Source organism: Eretmochelys imbricata, chromosome 5, assembly GCF_965152235.1.
Source record: "Eretmochelys imbricata isolate rEreImb1 chromosome 5, rEreImb1.hap1, whole genome shotgun sequence".
Taxonomy (NCBI): domain Eukaryota; kingdom Metazoa; phylum Chordata; order Testudines; family Cheloniidae; genus Eretmochelys; species Eretmochelys imbricata.
The window spans coordinates 28,778,902-28,797,447 of NC_135576.1; the positions used below are offsets into that span (position 1 = coordinate 28,778,902).

Genomic DNA, 18,546 nt, shown 5'->3' on the forward strand with positions numbered 1-18,546 from the left:
AACGCATTTTCCTCCAAAGTTTGTCTGTGCCAGTAAGTGGACACCAAAATATGGGGCATGTACTTCATATACCATATATTCTTTTTTTGAAGGGGGGGGTGAGAAAAAAGGAAGGAGGTGGCAATAAATTAATTCTTCAGTAAGATCATATGGATTATTAATGGCAGATTCGGAGATCTTTACTTACCTGGAGTAATGATAATAAATATAATTTTTCAATGTCTGAATTTAAAATTTACATTTAGACGTTGAATTCATACCTGGACAGAGATGTTATTATGGCACACTTGGCAAGGGTAAAAATACTCTAACCTGTAGAAGATTCCCTGTTATGCTGAAAGAGGAGAAAGGGATCTATCCCTGAGCCTATAACAAGCAATATTTCTTCAATTCAGTGGCTCATGTGCAGTTGCACTCTCCTTTTACATACACAAGTGGTGACAGGGTTTTAGGCATAATCTGTTTAAGACTACAATATAACTTTGGATTTCTAAATTAACAAAGAATTTTCATGAGTTACCTGTGATTTCATTTCATAAAGTGCAGCATCTTCTGGAGTTAACTGAAGTGCTTCATCCCATTTGTGAACAGCTTCCCAGTACCTGTAGTTATTAAAACAATATTATGTTCTCACTATGTTTATGAATTGTTTAGACTGGGTATTTCAATTGATATAATCCTCACCACCAAAGTATTGGCGCATCTTACAAATATTAATATTTGTAATATCTCAAAACACCCCACAATACAGGGAACTATTACCTCCATTTTACAGATGGGAGAACTGAGGCACCGAGAGATTAAGAAGTAGGTGTTCAAGTGCTCAGGTCTGACATCCGGAGCCAGATTTTTTACTTATGCTCCGAACCCAACAGCTTCCACTTATGTACAGAGTTTCAAAACAGATCAGGACTCAACATGCTAGGCTCATTTGGAAAAAATAACTACTTATTTTGATGCCTAAAAGATGAGCTCTCTTGAAAATCTGACCCTGATTGTGGGTGCCGAGCGCTTCTGAAAATCTCAGTGACTTGCCACAGGCCCATAGTAAGCCCTTGGCAGAACTGAGAACTGGAACCAGATCTCTTGAATCTCAGTCCAATTCCTTAATTTCAAAACCATCCTTCTTCTCTGTCCCTTGATTTGGGATTAAATAGTAGCAAATCTCTTTTAATCACAACCAAAGAAAAAAACATCCCATCTGATCACTCTTGACATAGATCTCCTTTTAAAATTCTTTCCAGTCTAAGAAGCCTACTAAAATTTGGCTATCCATTTTATTTTTTCTACTGCAACTAAAGAGATACTCAATGTATAATCACTACATTGCATCTAATCATAATCCCTATTTTTTTAAAAGATCATATTAAAAAGTAAATCAAATTATAACTAATTAAATTTCTTTAATTTCAAATATGACAGAATATTCTGTGTAAACCGGAGCACTGACTGTGGTCTTAAAATTTAAAGATTCAGTCATCAACGTGACTGGGAAAATATTTGACTGCTAGGCATTAGGTTGTCCTCCAACAGTGAGCATGGAAAGAAGCAGACTGAAAATGAAAAAGGCTAAGGCTTTATCTATTAGACAAGTACTACTTAAGCTAAATTGATATATTTAAGATTTTAAATTGGTTTAAGTGTGTTTACATTAGGGGTTTCCACAAGTGTAATGAGACAGAATTTACATTAATTTCATTACACCAGTGCAATTTTTCTAACTTAGACAAGGCCTGAGATAAATACTAGGAATGCTGTTGGATGGGGCTCCACATATTCTCTGATCCCATGGCTGCAAAATCCACCCCCCACACACACACCCCGAACCCTTCATCCCTCACCCCCACATCCCAACCCTCTGCCCCAGCCCTGAGCCCCTCCCACACCCAAACCTCTCATCCCCAGCTCCGTTGGGTTACGGGCATCAACAATTTTCTTCAAGTGGGTCCTCAGAAAAAAAAGTTTGAAAACCACTGGTATAGACAACTGATTCATACATGTCCTGATCCACTGCCTGCTTAAGTTAATGGGAGTCTTTCCATTGACTTCTATAAGTTTTGATCAGGCCTATACTGTGTAAACTTTAACTGAATGTATCTATTTTAAATATACAGCCAAATTAGCCATGTATACATGCATGAACAGTGCAGCCTACCTTTCTCATGGATCAGTGTTAAAAATATCACACATTTGTACACCAATAAACTATTGTGCCTGTTAAATGCAATTTTCAAATGCACATAAAGTGATCAAATCATGATTTTTTCCACTGCATTCAAAGGCACTTGTCCTCAAGGAGGGCTTTCTCTCTGATAAATTTCAGCTTTTAACTCAGCTGCTTAGGTGCTAGACCTATTAAAATTAGTCACAAGATATATATGCTGCAACTTTTTATGTAATATGTATAAAACTGGAAAAATTTTACACACACACATTTTTCATACTCAAAATAGCTTTCAGGTGTTTTTATCCTATCTTTCTTAAAAAAAGAACAAAAACAAAAAAACTCTCTCTGGCAGGGACCAGGTCTGGAAAATTTCAGCCCAATAGATGAAGATTTCAGAACTTTATGAGTGACAGAAAACAGGTTATAATGGAAACCCCTTGGGCAATCTTAAACTATGATTGTCACTAGTGCTTCAGCTATAATTACCCTTTTAAAAAAGTTTACAGATGAAAATGGCTGACAACTATGTTTAGAATTCAAGTTAAATATAAGCCAAAGGGATGTTTCAATGTGTTTTCACATTTTCTCAAAGTTAAACCACCAACTTAGTATTTATGACCTCACTTCATTCTTAGTAGACAAGTGTCCACATTTCAGAAAACATCATTATAATTGCTGGCAATCTCAGCCGGGGTCGCAAGATGCCTTTTAGACTGTCAACACTTTGGGGCAGGGACTGTCATTTGCTATAGGTTTGTACAATGCCTAGCACAGCACTATCACAATATATATGTTAAATAGCAAAAAGGATTAGATAAGCATGGAAATCCCTCAGTTCAATCATGAGTAAGGCTGTGAGTTTGTCATGGGGGTCACAGAACTTCCGTGACTTCTGTAGCGGCCAGCGTGCCCAGCCCCGGAAAGCTCAGGCAGCCCCTGCGCCAGTCGCACCGGCCGCTGCTGGGGCAGTCTTGGGTCACTGTGCACGCCCCTAGCCAGTAGCAGCAGAGTTTGGGTGTGGGAGGGGGCAGGAGGTGAGGCACGGGATGGGGTGAGGCGAGCTCTGAGCGGCACTTACCTGGGGGGGCTCCCCGGAAGCAGTGACAACCCCCTCACTCAGCTCCTAGGCGGAGGCATGGACGGGCAGCTCTGCACGCTGCCTCCGCCTGCAGGCACTGCCCCCGTAGCTCCCATTGGCCACGGTTCCTGGCCAATATGAGCTGCAAAGCCAGAGCTCTGGGCAGAGGCAGCATGCAGAGATGCCTGGCCATGCCTCTGTCTAGGAGCTGGGCAAGGAGGATGTCGCTGCTTCTGGGGAGGCACAGAGCCAAGGGGTGCTCTCCCAGCTATTGGGACAGAATGATGAGCATTAATTTCATTAGCACTGCTCTCAGTTCAACCTATGAACTTAAGGCAGAGTGATCAAAGAGGAAAGACCACTGTCGGAGAGCAGCACTCCAAAACTACCTACTTGAACTGTAGGGAAAGCAGAGTAGGATTGAGACCTATTTGTGGGTAGGGGCTGTACCAACTACAGAAAAAGTACTAGTTCTTCTGACCCCACCACTGACTGTTGTTGCTTATGTATAAATAAGACATTTCAGGTGTAATTCATCTGACTCACTCTCAAAGCATTAAGTTTATTGTTAAAAATGTAAATACGTCCATTAGTACAGAGGTACAAACTGTGGTCTGTGGAGCACCCGTCGTCCGTGAGCTCCAGTCAGGTGGTCCGCAGATAGTTCCCTCTAAGATGTGTGCCTGGGTGGCTGCACACAAGAGAATGAAAGCGCAGGCGTGGCTCCACTAATTAGGTGCCTTGACCCAGGAGAAGACGCATATGTAACATGAGGTGAAGGCCTTGGGGGAACAGAGGGTAGGTGGGAGGTGGCAGTGGGGTGAGAAGAGTGGGTGGGCGGAATTTGGGACGTGCAGGGCTACAGTGACCAGAGAAAGAGGTGACTTTCCCCAGCTCCAGGGCTGCAGCTGCGGAGGAGAGACGGTCCTCCTTCCCAGCCTCAGCTCTGTGGCTGCTGTGGTGGGGGAGAGACCCCCTCCTTCCCAGCCCCAGCTTGGGGGCTGCTGCGGTGGGGGAGAGAGGGAGAGACGCCCCTCCTTCCCAGCCCCAGCTTGAGAGCTGCCATAGCGGGAGACAGAAGGAACATCCATCATACGTCAAAGGTAAGACTATCAATATTAAAATATGAGTTGTGTGCTTTTATTTATAGAACAAAAACATGTTAATTATTAAATTTTTTATATAGCGCTTTTATACAAAGCGCTTTACAACAGTTAACGAATGGTACAAACAACATTTGGAAAGATCATTAAGTGGTCCACCGAGACCCTCAGCAATTTTCAAGTGGTCCGAGAAAAAAAAAGTTTGAGAACCACTGCATTAGTAGAAAATCTATTTTACAAATATGCAGAAAGTTCATACACACTTTAATTCTAAAAAAATTATGCCATTGTTGTTCTACAAACAAAAAAGCCTCAAAGGTGAAGCATGCTGTTCAGAGTAATAATATGCAGCATGGGGGGGAATCTCCCTTCTACAGAGTTTTACCTCTAATCAAAAGCTTTCTTGGCTCATTCTTTTAAAAGAAAAAGTTTGTAGTTTATTAAATGTCAGACATGCTACTGAAAAAACTGTGTGGGGCTATAAGATACAGATGTAAAAGCTGATATTCCACTAAATATTTGATGAAAACCATAAATTCTGTTTGTAATAAAAATTAAGCTAACTCAAGAGCAGCTATCAAACTACACAATAAACTACCCTCTAACCTTTTCTCTATACCAGTCAGCATCTCCTAGTGTTTTTCTTTTGCATCTAACTTTAGTGGAAAATGAATTTGTAACAGTAAAGGTACATATTCAGTATAATCAGACCCTAAATATTATAACTGCTTTAGCTTTAATTAAGTACCTCTGACTCCAAACTATTTGTAGATTAACAGTCCTCTCTCTGAGAGTCTTAGCCCTGGTCTACACTAGGACTTTAGGTCGAATTTAGCAGCGTTAAATCGATGTAAACCTGCACCCGTCCACACAATGAAGCCCTTTATTTCGACTTAAAGGGCTCTTAAAATCGATTTCCTTACTCCACCCCTGACAAGTGGATTAGCGCTTAAATCGACCTCGCCGGCTCGAATTTGGGGTACTGTGGACACAATTCGATGGTATTGGCCTCCGGGAGCTATCCCAGAGTGCTCCATTGTGACCGCTCTGGACAGCACTCTCAACTCAGATGCACTGGCCAGGTAGACAGGAAAAGAACCGCGAACTTTTGAATCTCATTTCCTGTTTGGCCAGCGTGGCAAGCTGCAGGTGACCATGCAGAGCTCATCAGCACAGGTGACCATGATGGAGTCCCAGAAAAGCAAAAGAGCTCCAGCATGGACCAAAAGGGAGGTACGGGATCTGATCGCTGTTTGGGGAGAGGAATCCGTGCTATCAGAACTCCGTTCCAGTTTTCGAAATGCCAAAACCTTTGTCAAAATCTCCCGGGGCACGAAGGACAGAGGCCACAACAGGGACCCGAAGCAGTGCCACGTGAAACTGAAGGAGCTGAGGCAAGCCTACCAGAAAACCAGAGAGGCAAACGGCCGTTCCGAGTCAGAGCCCCAAACATGCCGCTTCTATGATGAGCTGCATGCCATTTTAGGGGGTTCAGCCACCACTACCCCAGCCGTGTTGTTTGACTCCTTCAATGGAGATGGAGACAATACGAAGCAGGTTTTGGGGACGAAGAAGATGATGATGATGATGAGGTTGTAGATAGCTCACAGCAAGCAAGCGGAGAAACCGGTTTTCCCGACAGCCAGGAACTGTTTCTCACCCTGGACCTGGAGCCAGTACCCCCCGAACCCACCCAAGGCTGCCTCCTGGACCCAGCAGGCTGAGAAGGCACCTCTGGTGAGTGTACCTTTTAAAATACTATACATGGTTTAAAAGCAAGCATGTGAAAGGATTACTTTGCCCTGGGATTCGCGATTCTCCTAGATGTACTCCTAAAGCCTTTGCAAAAGGTTTCTGGGGAGGGCAGCCTCATTGTGTCCTTCATGGTAGGACACTTTACCACTCCAGGCCAGTAACACGTACTCGGGAATCATTGTAGAACAAAGCATTGCAGTGTATGTTTGCTGGCATTCAAACAACATCCGTTCTTTATCTCTCTGTGTTATCCTCAGGAGAGTGAGATATAATTCATGGTCACCTGGTTGAAATAGAGTGCTTTTCTTCAGGGGACACTCAGAGGAGCCCATTCCTGCTGGGCTGTTTGCCTGTGGCTAAACAGAAATGTTCCCCGCTGTTAGCCACAGGGAGGGGGGAAGGTTGAGGGGGTAGCCACGCGGTGGGGGGAGGCAAAATGCGACCTTGTAACGAAAGCACATGTGCTATGTATGTAATGTTAACAGCAAGGATTACCCTGAAAGAGTGTAGCCACTGTTTTATAAAATGTGTCTTTTTAAATACCGCTGTCCCTTTTTTTTCTCCACCAGCTGCATGTGTTTCAATGATCACAGGATCTTCTCCTTCCCAGAGGCTAGTGAAGCTTAGAAAGAAAAAAAAACGCACTCGCGATGAAATGTTCTCCAAGCTCATGCTGTCCTCCCACACTGATAGAGCACAGACGAACGCGTGGAGGCAAATAATGTCAGAGTGCAGGAAAGCACAAAATGACCGGGAGGAGAGGTAGCGGGTTGAAGAGAGTAAGTGGCGGGCTGAAGAGAGGGCTGAAGCTCAAATGTGGCGGCAGCGTGATGAGAGGAGGCAGGATTCAATGCTGAGGCTGCTGGAGGACCAAACCAGTATGCTCCAGTGTATGGTTGAGCTGCAGCAAAGGCAGCTGGAGCACAGACTGCCACTGCAGCCCCTCTGTAACCAACCGCCCTCCTCCCCAAGTTCCATAGCCTCCACACCCAGACGCCCAAGAACGCAGTGGGGGGGCCTCCGGCCAACCAGCCACTCCACCACAGAGGATTCCCCAAAAAAAAGAAGGCTGTCATTCAATAAATTTTAAAGTTGTAAACTTTTAAAGTGCTGTGCTTAAAGTGCTGTGTGGCATTTTCCTTCCCTCCTCCACCACCCCTCCTGGGCTACCTTGGTAGTCATCCCCCTATTTGTGTGATGAATGAATAAAGAATGCATGAATGTGAAGCAACAATGACTTTATTGCCTCTGCAAGCGGTGATTGAAGGGAGGAGGGGCGGGTGGTTAGCTTACAGGGAAGTAGAGTGAACCAAGGGGCGGGGGGTTTCATCAAGGAGAAACAAACAGAACTTTCACACTGTAGCCTGGCCAGTCATGAAACTGGTTTTCAAAGCTTCTCTGATGCGTACCGCACCCTCCTGTGCTCTTCTAACCGCCCTGGTGTCTGGCTGTGCGTAACCAGCAGCCAGGCGATTTGCCTCAACCTCCCACCCCGCCATAAATGTCTCCCCCTTACTCTCACAGATATTGTGGAGCACACAGCAAGCAGTAATAACAGTGGGAATATTGGTTTCGCTGAGGTCTAAGCAAGTCAGTAAACTGCGCCAGCGCGCCTTTAAACGTCCAAATGCACATTCTACCACCATTCTGCACTTGCTCAGCCTGTAGTTGAACAGCTCCTGACTACTGTCCAGGCTGCCTGTGTACGGCTTCATGAGCCATGGCATTAAGGGGTAGGCTGGGTCCCCAAGGATACATATAGGCATTTCAACATCCCCAACAGTTATTTTCTGGTCTGGGAATAAAGTCCCTTCCTGCAGCTTTTGAAACAGACCAGAGTTCCTGAAGATGCGAGCATCATGTACCTTTCCCGGCCATCCCACGTTGATGTTGGTGAAACGTCCCTTGTGATCCACCAGAGCTTGCAGCACTATCGAAATGTACGCCTTGCGGTTTATGTACTCGGCGGCTTGGTGCTCCGGTGCCAAGATAGGGATATGGGTTCCGTCTATGGCCCCACCACAGTTAGGGAATCCCATTGCAGCAAAGCCATCCACTATGACCTGCACATTTCCCAGGGTCACTACCCTTGATATCAGCAGATCTTTGATTGCGTGGGCTACTTGCATCACAGCAGCCCCCACAGTAGATTTGCCCACTCCAAATTGATTCCCAACTGACCGGTAGCTGTCTGGCGTTGCAAGCTTCCACAGGGCTATCGCCACTCGCTTCTCAACTGTGAGGGCTGCTCTCATCTTGGTATTCATGTGCCTCAGGGCAGGGGAAAGCAAGTCACAAAGTTCCATGAAAGTGCCCTTACGCATGCAAAAGTTTCGCAGACACTGGGAATCGTCCCAGACCTGCAACACTATGCGGTCCCACCAGTCTGTGCTTGTTTCCCGAGCCCAGAATCGGCGTTCCACAGCATGAACCTGCCCCATTAGCACCACGATGCATGCATTGGCAGGGCCCATGCTTTCAGAGAAATCTGTGTCCATGTCCTGATCACTCACGTGTCCACGCTGACGTTGCCTCCTCACCCGGTATCGCTTTGCCAGGTTCCGGTGCTGCATATACTGCTGGATAATGCGTGTGGTGTTTAATGTGCTCCTAATTGCCAAAGTGAGCTGAGCGGCTTCCATGCTTGCCTTGGTATGGCGTCCGCACAGAAAAAAGGCGCGGAACGATTGTCTGCCGTTGCTCTGACGGAGGGAGGGGCGACTGACGACACGGCTTACAGGGTTGGCTTCAGGGAGCTAAAATCAACAAAGGGGGTGTCTTTACATCAAGGAGTATTTCAGGCAGGACTTCACGGAGGGTTCCAATAAGAAATGGTGCACCTAAGTTATTTTTCTTATTGGAACAAGGAGGTTAGCCTGGCCTCTGATTGATACATGGCTAGATTTACCTTGCTGCCCCTTCTCTGTGAGTGACTGCAGTGTGACCTAGAGGAATGAGTCCCCTAGACAGGGGAGGGGGGGAAGCAAATGAGTACAAAGCAAATCTGGTCTATTTCTTGTTTTGATCCACTCCAACTATCTTTTACATCTTTGGCTGGCAGCAGACGGTGCAGAAGGACTGCATGCCATCCACATCTCATGGCTGCTCGGCAGAAGATGGTACAGTACGACTGCTAGCCATCCTCATCTCTTGCCTGCCTGGCAGAAGATGGTACAAAACGACTGCTAGCAATCCGTATCGCCTGCCTGCTCACCATAAGACGGTTCAATAGGACTGACTGCAGGACTAAAGAGAATGACCTGGTCAAGTCACTCCAAATTTAGTCCCTGCGCCCATGTCTGCCCAGGCGCTCCCAGCCGACGTGGCCAGGAGCACCTCGGACACGACGAGGACGACTACCAGTCATACTGCACCGTCTGCTGCCAGAAGGCAATGGGTTGCTGCTACTGTGTAGCAAAGCCGTAACGCATCTGCCAGCACCCAGGAGACATAGGGTGACGGTTACCTGAGCGGGCTCCATGCTTGCAGTGGTATGGCGTCTGCACAGGTAACTCAGGAAAAAAGGCGCGAAACAATTGTCTGCCCTTGCTTTCATGGAGGGAGGGAGGGAACGGGGGCCTGACGATATGTACCCAGAACCACCCGCGACAATGTTTTAGCCCCATCAGGCATTGGGATCTCAACCCAGAATTCCAATGGGCAGCGGAGACTGCGGGAACTGTGGGATAGCTATCCACAGTGCAACGCTCCGGAAGTCGACTCTAGCCTCGGTACTGTGGAAGCACTCCGCCGAGTTAATGCACTTAATGCACTTAGAGCATTTTCTGTGGGGACACACACACTTGAATATATAAAACCGATTTCTAAAAAACCGACTTCTATAAATTTGACCTTATTCCGTAGTGTAGACATACCCTTAGGATCCTTGTCTGGATATGCAGCACTGATCCTGCTCTTGGTACACAACCTAGGGAACCCGTGAACGTTAGAAGACCCCTTAATGAGGGGAATCTGAGCTATGCATGGGGTGATGATAGAGAAGTGAGGATTCAGTTTAGGAGATCTGGGGGAAGAAGCCAAAGGAATTGGAGCTTCATTCTGAAAATCCACAGGCAGTTCATCAGAGCAGAGTCCCTTTCACCTACTCTTCCTCTAATCCAGTGCATGTGGAATGCTCACACACACACACGTGCCAAAACCTGTTTTTTCCTTTTGTTCCCTGAATAGGAGAGACAGAATGAAGAAACAAAACAGGACAAGCAAAATAAATGTATATTAAAACTGGGTAATTAACATTAACTCCATATGATTGGTGCTGGTCATTCTGACGAGTGTTCATGATTCAAAGGGGAGGAAAGTGGGATGCTCAAGAATAGCTCGGGCTGCAGAAACAGAAGTTGGGGGAAAGCATTAGTGCTTCCCAACCTTCTCCATCTAATAAACCTCATAGGGCTCATCAGAAGGGGAGTTCCATTGATGACCAGAGGAGGTTCATCAGATGAAGAAGGGGAAGAAGAGCTAGTGTTCCCTGCCACACATACCATTGGGCTGTTCTTGAGCGCATGCCAAGTAGGAGTAACCTCCAACTGGAACCCACTTTCATGGCTCCCCAACCAATCACTGAGTCACTGGTGGGACAGCATGTGGGCATGGGGCAGAAGTGGATGTCCTACTCATGGGGGTTGGGGTGCTGTCAGCAATAAGGGGTGGGGGGTTCAGGAGGAAGCCCCCAAAACCACAGTTTATCCATTCTATTATTATTTTAAAAACAAAGGAAATTCTAACACAAAATCTCTATTAATATTAATGTTGCTGGCACATACCAGTGGTTTATCAGTCATTAGAGTAGATATTATCTTCTGCAGCATAATAGGCAATGAGTTTCCACTGGCCTGACCAATTCAGCGTACCCCAACTCAGTGTGGTTATAATATATGTAATATATCACTGGAAAAGGTAATACCTGTGACTTACTGATCATTAATATTCTTGTGAGATCTACATACATGGTGTGTATTAAGAGTTGTGGATATATGCTAGAATTATGATTAAAATGGGTTTAAACCAGGCATGTCAGGGGAGTTGTTAACAGGTCTGCCCTAGACAAAGAAATGTGTTTGCTTCTCTGACCAGCCTGGTCATCAGGCAGAGACAATGAAGATCTATTTACATATTAGGTACATAAAGCTATTAAGCTAGCAAATGGCAGGGAGATGCATAGCATCTACATCCAGAAGGAGACAGAATCTTGGTCTGGTTTTATTTTCAAATAATATAGTGCAAAGATTTACTGATCTAAAAAGATAAGAGTGCTGAACCTCAAGTGATAAGCATTTGAATCAACTGATTGTGTACAATATTATTGAACTATAAAAGTGTACTGGGAGAGGTCTTCTATGAAAGTCAATGACACTGTAGTGATTAATATCACTGTGAACTGTATATATTAACACTACATAAGGAATTATGAATACTATTAATATTATGCTTTACAGTCTGTGACCCAAACAAAGGGAGAAACAGGTCTCTCCCAGACAGGAGAATGTCATGTATTCAAAGAAATTAAGGAAGATGTGACCAAAAACAATGGAAGCCTCATTTACATAGAACTCAACAGGAGATGGGAAGCCCACAGGAAGGGAAGAACAGCATGAGGTCATCCTGCCTCTTGCAACAAGGTCAATTAACTTTTTCAGATATGCTTGTCAAAGGTTTACTGGACTATACAGAGAGGGGCAGAGAAGCCTTAAGTTATCCATCAGTAGACAGACATAAGGGAACAGAGATCTTGCAAGCTGAGAAAGATGGATCTCAACCAAGGAGGGTGAGGGTGTCTGAAGTCTCTGGGAACTGAATACAGATTTGACAAACATCTTTCACACAGGAAGAGAAGGGAAGCCAGCCCCTTGTACTTCTGTGGAAGGTCCTGACTGAAAGAAAGTCAGCCATTTCTAGGAAGAAGGAAGATTGATGAGAGAAACCATCTTGAACAAAGCCTCTACCTTGCTATATTAAGTTTTAGACTTTAAGGTGCATGTTTTCACTTTATTTGCTTGTAATATTTTATTCCTTTTCACTTGGCATCGCTTAATCTATCCCCTGCTGTGTTTGCAGGAAATGGTATATTTACCCCAGTTAAGTTAATAAGCTGTGATGTGCTTTTCTCTCTTTAAAATAACCTTATTATATCTCTGAACTGTCCAGGAGAGGGCTAGATGTTGAAGAGCACATGGTTTTGGGAAAATCTGGGACTGGGAGTGTGCTGGGGTCAGCTTGCTGGTTGTAACCAAGGCTGGTGGAAGCCAGCATGGGGCTGTGGGCTGCAGACCGGCTGCTGGGATCAGAGTTGGTGAACCAGGCCTGGCTGCATAGCACACAGACACTCAGGGTGTGACCTGCATACTTGTTGCTGACCGTGAACATCCCAGGCTGGGAGCTACAGTAGCAAAGCATTGTGAGGCACTCAGGGTTACAGGGTAAGAGGTGACAAACCCCCTGACTTGTTTGGATTGTACCCCAAACTCCATAACATCTTCCAAAAACATTTTGGACAGCTTTTTCGTTTTAATTCAAATGTTAGAAATCAAGGAATTGCACGTCTCAAACAAGGTACCTTAAAACTCTGTCCTGAAAATAACAAGACTTCATATTACCTTATCCATAATTAATGAAGAGTGTAATTCTCTGTGACCACAAAATCTAGAAATCCTTGTCTGAGTGTGGCTCTTTTCAATGGTTATACATAGTACTTAGAAAAATTTTACCACTTTCCAATTACACAAATAGCATGCTGAAGGGAATCATTCCCCATTCCTCCTTAAGGGACAGATCTGGCAAAGGGCTGAGGACTCTAACTCACAGAAGTGCTCAGCCCTTGCAGGATCAAGCTTTAAACTCCATGCAGGAGTCAGTCCTTCATATACAAACTTCATAGGCTGAAATTATAATGCTTACATCAAAAGAACAAAGATTATTAAGGTCACTTAGCATCAGAGACACGCAATCAATGTTCAGTGCTGCACATCCCAAATAATACTCTACATACAGAAAAGGGAAGATGATAGACTAGCATCTGCACACAGGCAAAGTTAAGGTAGTTCAGGTGCCCTGTTAGCAAACTTAAGTCTATTTTCTGGGTTTCAAACATTAGAGGGGTTTCATTTTTTTATTTGTTTACATTTTTCAAAGGTAATGTGTACTAAGACCAGTTGCAGCCTTGATATATGCTTTCAATTTTAACTCCAACTTGACATTTTTTGTGCTGGAAATCATACAGATTTATTCATGAAGCCTTCCTTTCACAGAGCAAAGTCAAACTATATTCTGGGTTGAATTAAATGAATCCAATTTTACCCATCCCATTCACTAGAGTTGTGAGTTTACGTTTCAGCTTATATGAACTCGATGAAACTTTGGCAAGATTCCCAAATAAAATGCTGAATTTCAGAATTACATTGTATGTGTTGTTCTTGATGAAGATAATAAATAATAACAACAATAATAAATAATATCACCATCACCACCTAGTTCTTATACAGTGCTTTTCTCAGTACATCTCAATGCCTTACAAAGTTCAGTACCATTATCTCCATTTTTACAGATGGGAAAACTGAGTCATAGAATGAAGTCACTTGACCAAAGGCACAAGCAGACCAAATCACAGAGCAAGGAACAGAACCCACATCTCCTGAGTCCCAGTCCAGTGCTCTAACCACTGGGTAACAATGCCTCCCTTGTAACTCAGAAAGGAGTGAGAAAAAATACGAAACCATTGTAATTAAAACGTATCTATATTTGTCATTCAGAGGCAGATATGAGTAAGCACAAGCTATAGCGAATCTATTTTTTATCTAGTCCTGCCTAGCACAAATGAAAGGAGAGATCCTAGTGCATAAAAAAAGTTTTAAACAAGAAAAACATCCTCAAAGAAAATACTATTTAGTAGGCAAATACATATAACAGAAAATGAAAGAAAACATATATATATTTTTATTTGGAACAAATTAATCATATTCTCATTCTCCTGTGAGAGTATTATATATATATATTTTTTTTTTTACAGAAAGCAACCAATTGCTTTCAAACTTATTTGAATTAACTATAGGTGTGTGGTATATGTGCCATGGCAGGACAATAAAAACTAGCAGGTATTTTTATTTCAGTTCAAGCAATCAAGTTTTCAAAATCTGTAAGTTACATAAATACGCATTATGTAGGTCTAATGACATACACACATCTTTGTGGCTTTTATTTTTCACAAAGTTTTTTTTTTATTTTAATTTCTAAAGGTACGTTTTTTCATAAAATAATTTCCCTAGAAGGAGGAAAACAACGCAGGTTAACAAAATGTGAAGACAAAACAGAGACATCATTGCTGTTCTAATATTTAGCTAGGAGCTATAAAGATATCAAGAAAAAACAATCTGTGGAGAATATCTTTTTGTGTTTAAATTTTACATACTCCTTTGGCTGATAATCCCTCTAGCTTTTCAAAAAATGCCTTCCACAGCTTTGATTTTTTTCTGGCACTACTATCCCCAATATATCATCAGTATGACAAAATGAGTTATTTTTCAAAAGCCAGGCATACATTTGTGCACTTCTTATAAACAATCACCATGTTTTTGTCTAAATTTCTTTTAATAAGCCATTTGGGGATTCGCAAGTAACTACATATATTTCTATATGCATGGCTATTTCTATATGCTTGATCTTTGAAAATTAGGCTCAGGTTACCCAAAGCTACAATGACTGGTTGCTTTCGATGAGGTTACAGTAAAATATTAGCATTCCCAAAGATTTATATAATTTTTAAAACTAGTTTGACCACCTTGATAACATAGATCTTAGATTTTATCCAGTGATTTCTGCATCGAGCCTAACAACCTGTAGCATGATTTAAGAAATATAGCCAATCTTGATTTAAAGATTCCATGTAAAGGAGAATTTACCACTTCCCTTTGTGATCCTTTGCATATATATGCTTTTAACTGTAAGAGTAATTAATATCCTATTTCCAGTTTGATCTTTGCTGACTTCTCCCCATTGGATCCAGTACAGCCTTTACCTGCTAGATTAAAGAGCCCTCTAGGTTCAGTTAACTTCTCTCTGTGCTGGTCGTTATAGACCTGATCAAGTCCCTCTCAACCTCCTCTTCAATAACCTGAAAAGTTTGAATTCCTTTAGTCTCTCATTGAAAGGCATGTTTTTCAGACCAAAAATGATTCTTGTTCTTCTATAATATATGGAAACCAGAACTGGACTCTGTATTCTAACAGCTGTCTCACCAATGTCCATATATCAAAGAACTGTGTTACCCATTTTTGCTACAGTATCACACTGGGAGCTCATGTTCAGTTGATAATCTACAGTGATCCCCCTAAATCCTTTCCAGAGGACTCAATTTGTACCTTGACATGTAAATAAACAGAAAAATTACCCTGATCTAACTTCTAGAAAGACAACTATGCACTACTTATGTGTAGCATACATGTTATGCAGAATCGTTCTACACCAAAAAAGGAAATAAATCAAACTATCGACACCATGACTTTCTAATAAGTTTGATACCATCTACTGTTTTAGATATTAACCCTCCATATTTGCTATCTTTGTGGTATAGATAAAATCTTCTCTTTTCCGCAGACCACTGTTAATGTTACCAACTTTCTTTCTGTAATATTTTAAACATGCTCTATTCACAATAAGCCCTACCAGGGAGTACCTTACTAGGCCATTGTACATTTCATAGGTAGCTGAAAAATTGAGATAACAAAAGTTGTAATGCCCAGGCTGGCATGGTTAATGGCTTGTTTTGTGATATAGCTTAGTTTCAACAAAAATTATTAGCATTTTAATAACACTTCACATTTTCAAAGTGCTGTACCAACATTAAAAAATTGAGCCTTTTTACCTCTATTTTACAGATCAAGAAACAGAGAGATTAAGTCATTTGCTCAAGGACACACAATGAGTCAACGGGCGAAAAGATTAGAATTGAGAAGTTCCTTACTTCCATCCCCATGCTCATACTATTAAACCACATCTTCTCTCAAAAGTATTGATCTGCAAAATAATGTTTCACACTTCTTTGAACTTTTGTCTTTCCTGTGGCACTTTCTGAAGTGAAAACAAAGTTATAACTGAGATCAGGACCAAACCAAATCCTGAAGATAGGAGAAAGTTTCAAAAAGAGATTTTATTAACTCTATTACATAGCAGTGGGCAAACTGCAGCCCGTGGGCACACACGGCCCATCAGGGCAAGCTGCTGGCAGGCCGCCAGGCCATTTGCTTACATTTGCATAGGCACCCGCAGCTCCCAGAGGCTGCAGTTCACTGTTCCCGGCCAATGGGAGCTGCAGGAAGCGGCGAGGGCCTGGCCACCGCTTCCCGCATCTCCTCCCACCCCACTCTCCTGCTGGTAATAGCTTATCTAAAGTGATCACGAGAGTGGGGTGGGAGGAGGTATTCTTTCATGCTTTGTGTGTACATAAAAAGATCTACACTTTCCACAGTATGTATCCGATGAAGTGAGCTGTAGCTCACGAAAGCTTATGCTCAAATAAATTGGTTAGTCTCTAAGGTGCCACAAGTACTCCTTTTCTTTTTAGTAACATTAATATTTTTCTTTATAAAAATACCTGTTCCTGTTCAATATCGGAACAAAATGCTGACTCAACCAGTGTCATCAGAACTAACATTTTCTTTGATGGCCAGATCCCAATCTCAAAAACATGAACACACTGTTGTGCATCTAAAAAAGACCTGGTTACTAAACATGTTTATGCAACAAGAGAGTTCTCCATCTTGCTATTTATTCTGCCTCAAGCATTATCCGTACCTGATGCCTCAAGAGGTATCTCCTACCCACCACCTCATGATACACATATAACAAATTGTGCAATGTTGTACACGAGGGTAAGGAAAGGGCAGAATTTTCTGCTGACTTGAAAAGTGATCAGTTTCACCTTGGGTGATCAGAAAAAACATGGATTACTTTTCATTAAAAAAATGTATTTTTGACCATAAAATTATCTCGCATTTGTCTTTATAACTTTCTGTAGAAAATTTCACAGGTTGATTGACAATATACTGCTTTAGAAATGTTACCTTTTATTGTTTCCTAAATTACAGCCTTAGTTTCACTGAGTACTTCCCTGCTCTCATATTATGTGACAAGATAAAAGGAAAGGACTGATCCATTTTCTATATGTTCTTCATAATTTTGAAAATGTCACTTAACTTGCTTAGCATTTTTTCTTTTCCAGGATAAATAATCCTAGTTTTTGAAGTTTCTTGTCAAACGTAAACTTTGACATGCCACTAACAATTTTTATTACCCTGCTCCGAACGTTCTCAAAATCTGCTGCAGAACTGCCTTGAGGTGAGGTGACCAAACTTGACAGCACCCAGAAAGCAAACTACTTAACTATCATTCTGCTTCACAGAAAGTATATTTCTGTGGGCTCATTCCTAGATGTTACTTCTTTAGCAAAATATTGACAGAACTCCCCCAACTTCTTAAGGGTTTTTTATCCTAAAGGATACACAAGGTCGAGATTCTGCCAGCCATTTTGCACCAGCCGTGCAATTCTAATATAAATATAGCTCCCCAAACATTTCAGTCAGTTCATTTGATTGTATTGGATGTGAAGCTCCTAGAGGAAAAAGCCACTTAAAATGACCAAAAGTGTAAAAAAAAAAAGAAAAAAAAAAAGCCTCAGAGGAGGAAAACCCTGAAAAATAAGGTGCAAGAGTTTGAAAAACATAACTAAAAAAAGGAATTTCCAGACTGTAATGGGAGTTAGGAAAACAAATCTGCAAAATGATGTTTTCAGAGAAGCTGAACCATAGGTAAGTAACTTCCCCTTGTCTAAAGATACATTTTTCACTCCAATTTTATTACAGTACTTTTAAATATGTAGAGGCCTGATTCTTCACTCTGTTACACAATGTATAGTCACCAAATTACCAAATTAGAATAGCAACATTTTACAAACGTGTCACTAACTACACAAAGTGCAAGACTGTGGAGAACTAAGCCCAGAGTCTTTTCCAAAAAGAGACTTCAGATATATAGTAAACACTAATTGTGGTTAAATGAAATACTGTACTGAATGGTGAGAAGTGGCAATAACTCTTATACTGTTCAGTTTGTGTCTATAAGACTCCCTGGATAACTCAAGTCAGATAGGAACTTATGATTTCTTTAAAATTCCAGTTAAAATTTTAATTGACAGATGCTGGTGTTGTTAATTTAATACTTGCCATTTAGGACAAGTGAACAAGCAACACAGATGAAACCAATGCCAAAATGTTATTCATTTTCATAATTTTTTATGGGGTAGCAAGAAAGGAGGAATAGCAACTGTAAACGACAACTGCTGTGTTGCTCTCAACTGTCAGAAACATCTAAACAATAAACATGTAAATCAATGTGCTGCCCTCCCTTCCCCTAATGAAAAGTAAATATCTATAAAC

At 42.2% G+C, this 18,546-nt stretch overlaps 1 protein-coding gene across 2 annotated transcripts in view; it reads right to left on the reverse strand.

The window, feature by feature from the left end:
* The window catches only part of TTC33 (tetratricopeptide repeat domain 33), a 127,095-nt gene that overhangs the window by 59,261 nt on the left and 49,288 nt on the right, over positions 1-18,546 (reverse strand). For both annotated transcript variants that reach the window (XM_077816791.1, XM_077816792.1), the window contains exon 3: positions 521-602. In XM_077816791.1, the coding sequence (XP_077672917.1) occupies positions 521-602 (82 nt within the window). The remainder of the gene's footprint in view (positions 1-520; positions 603-18,546) is intronic.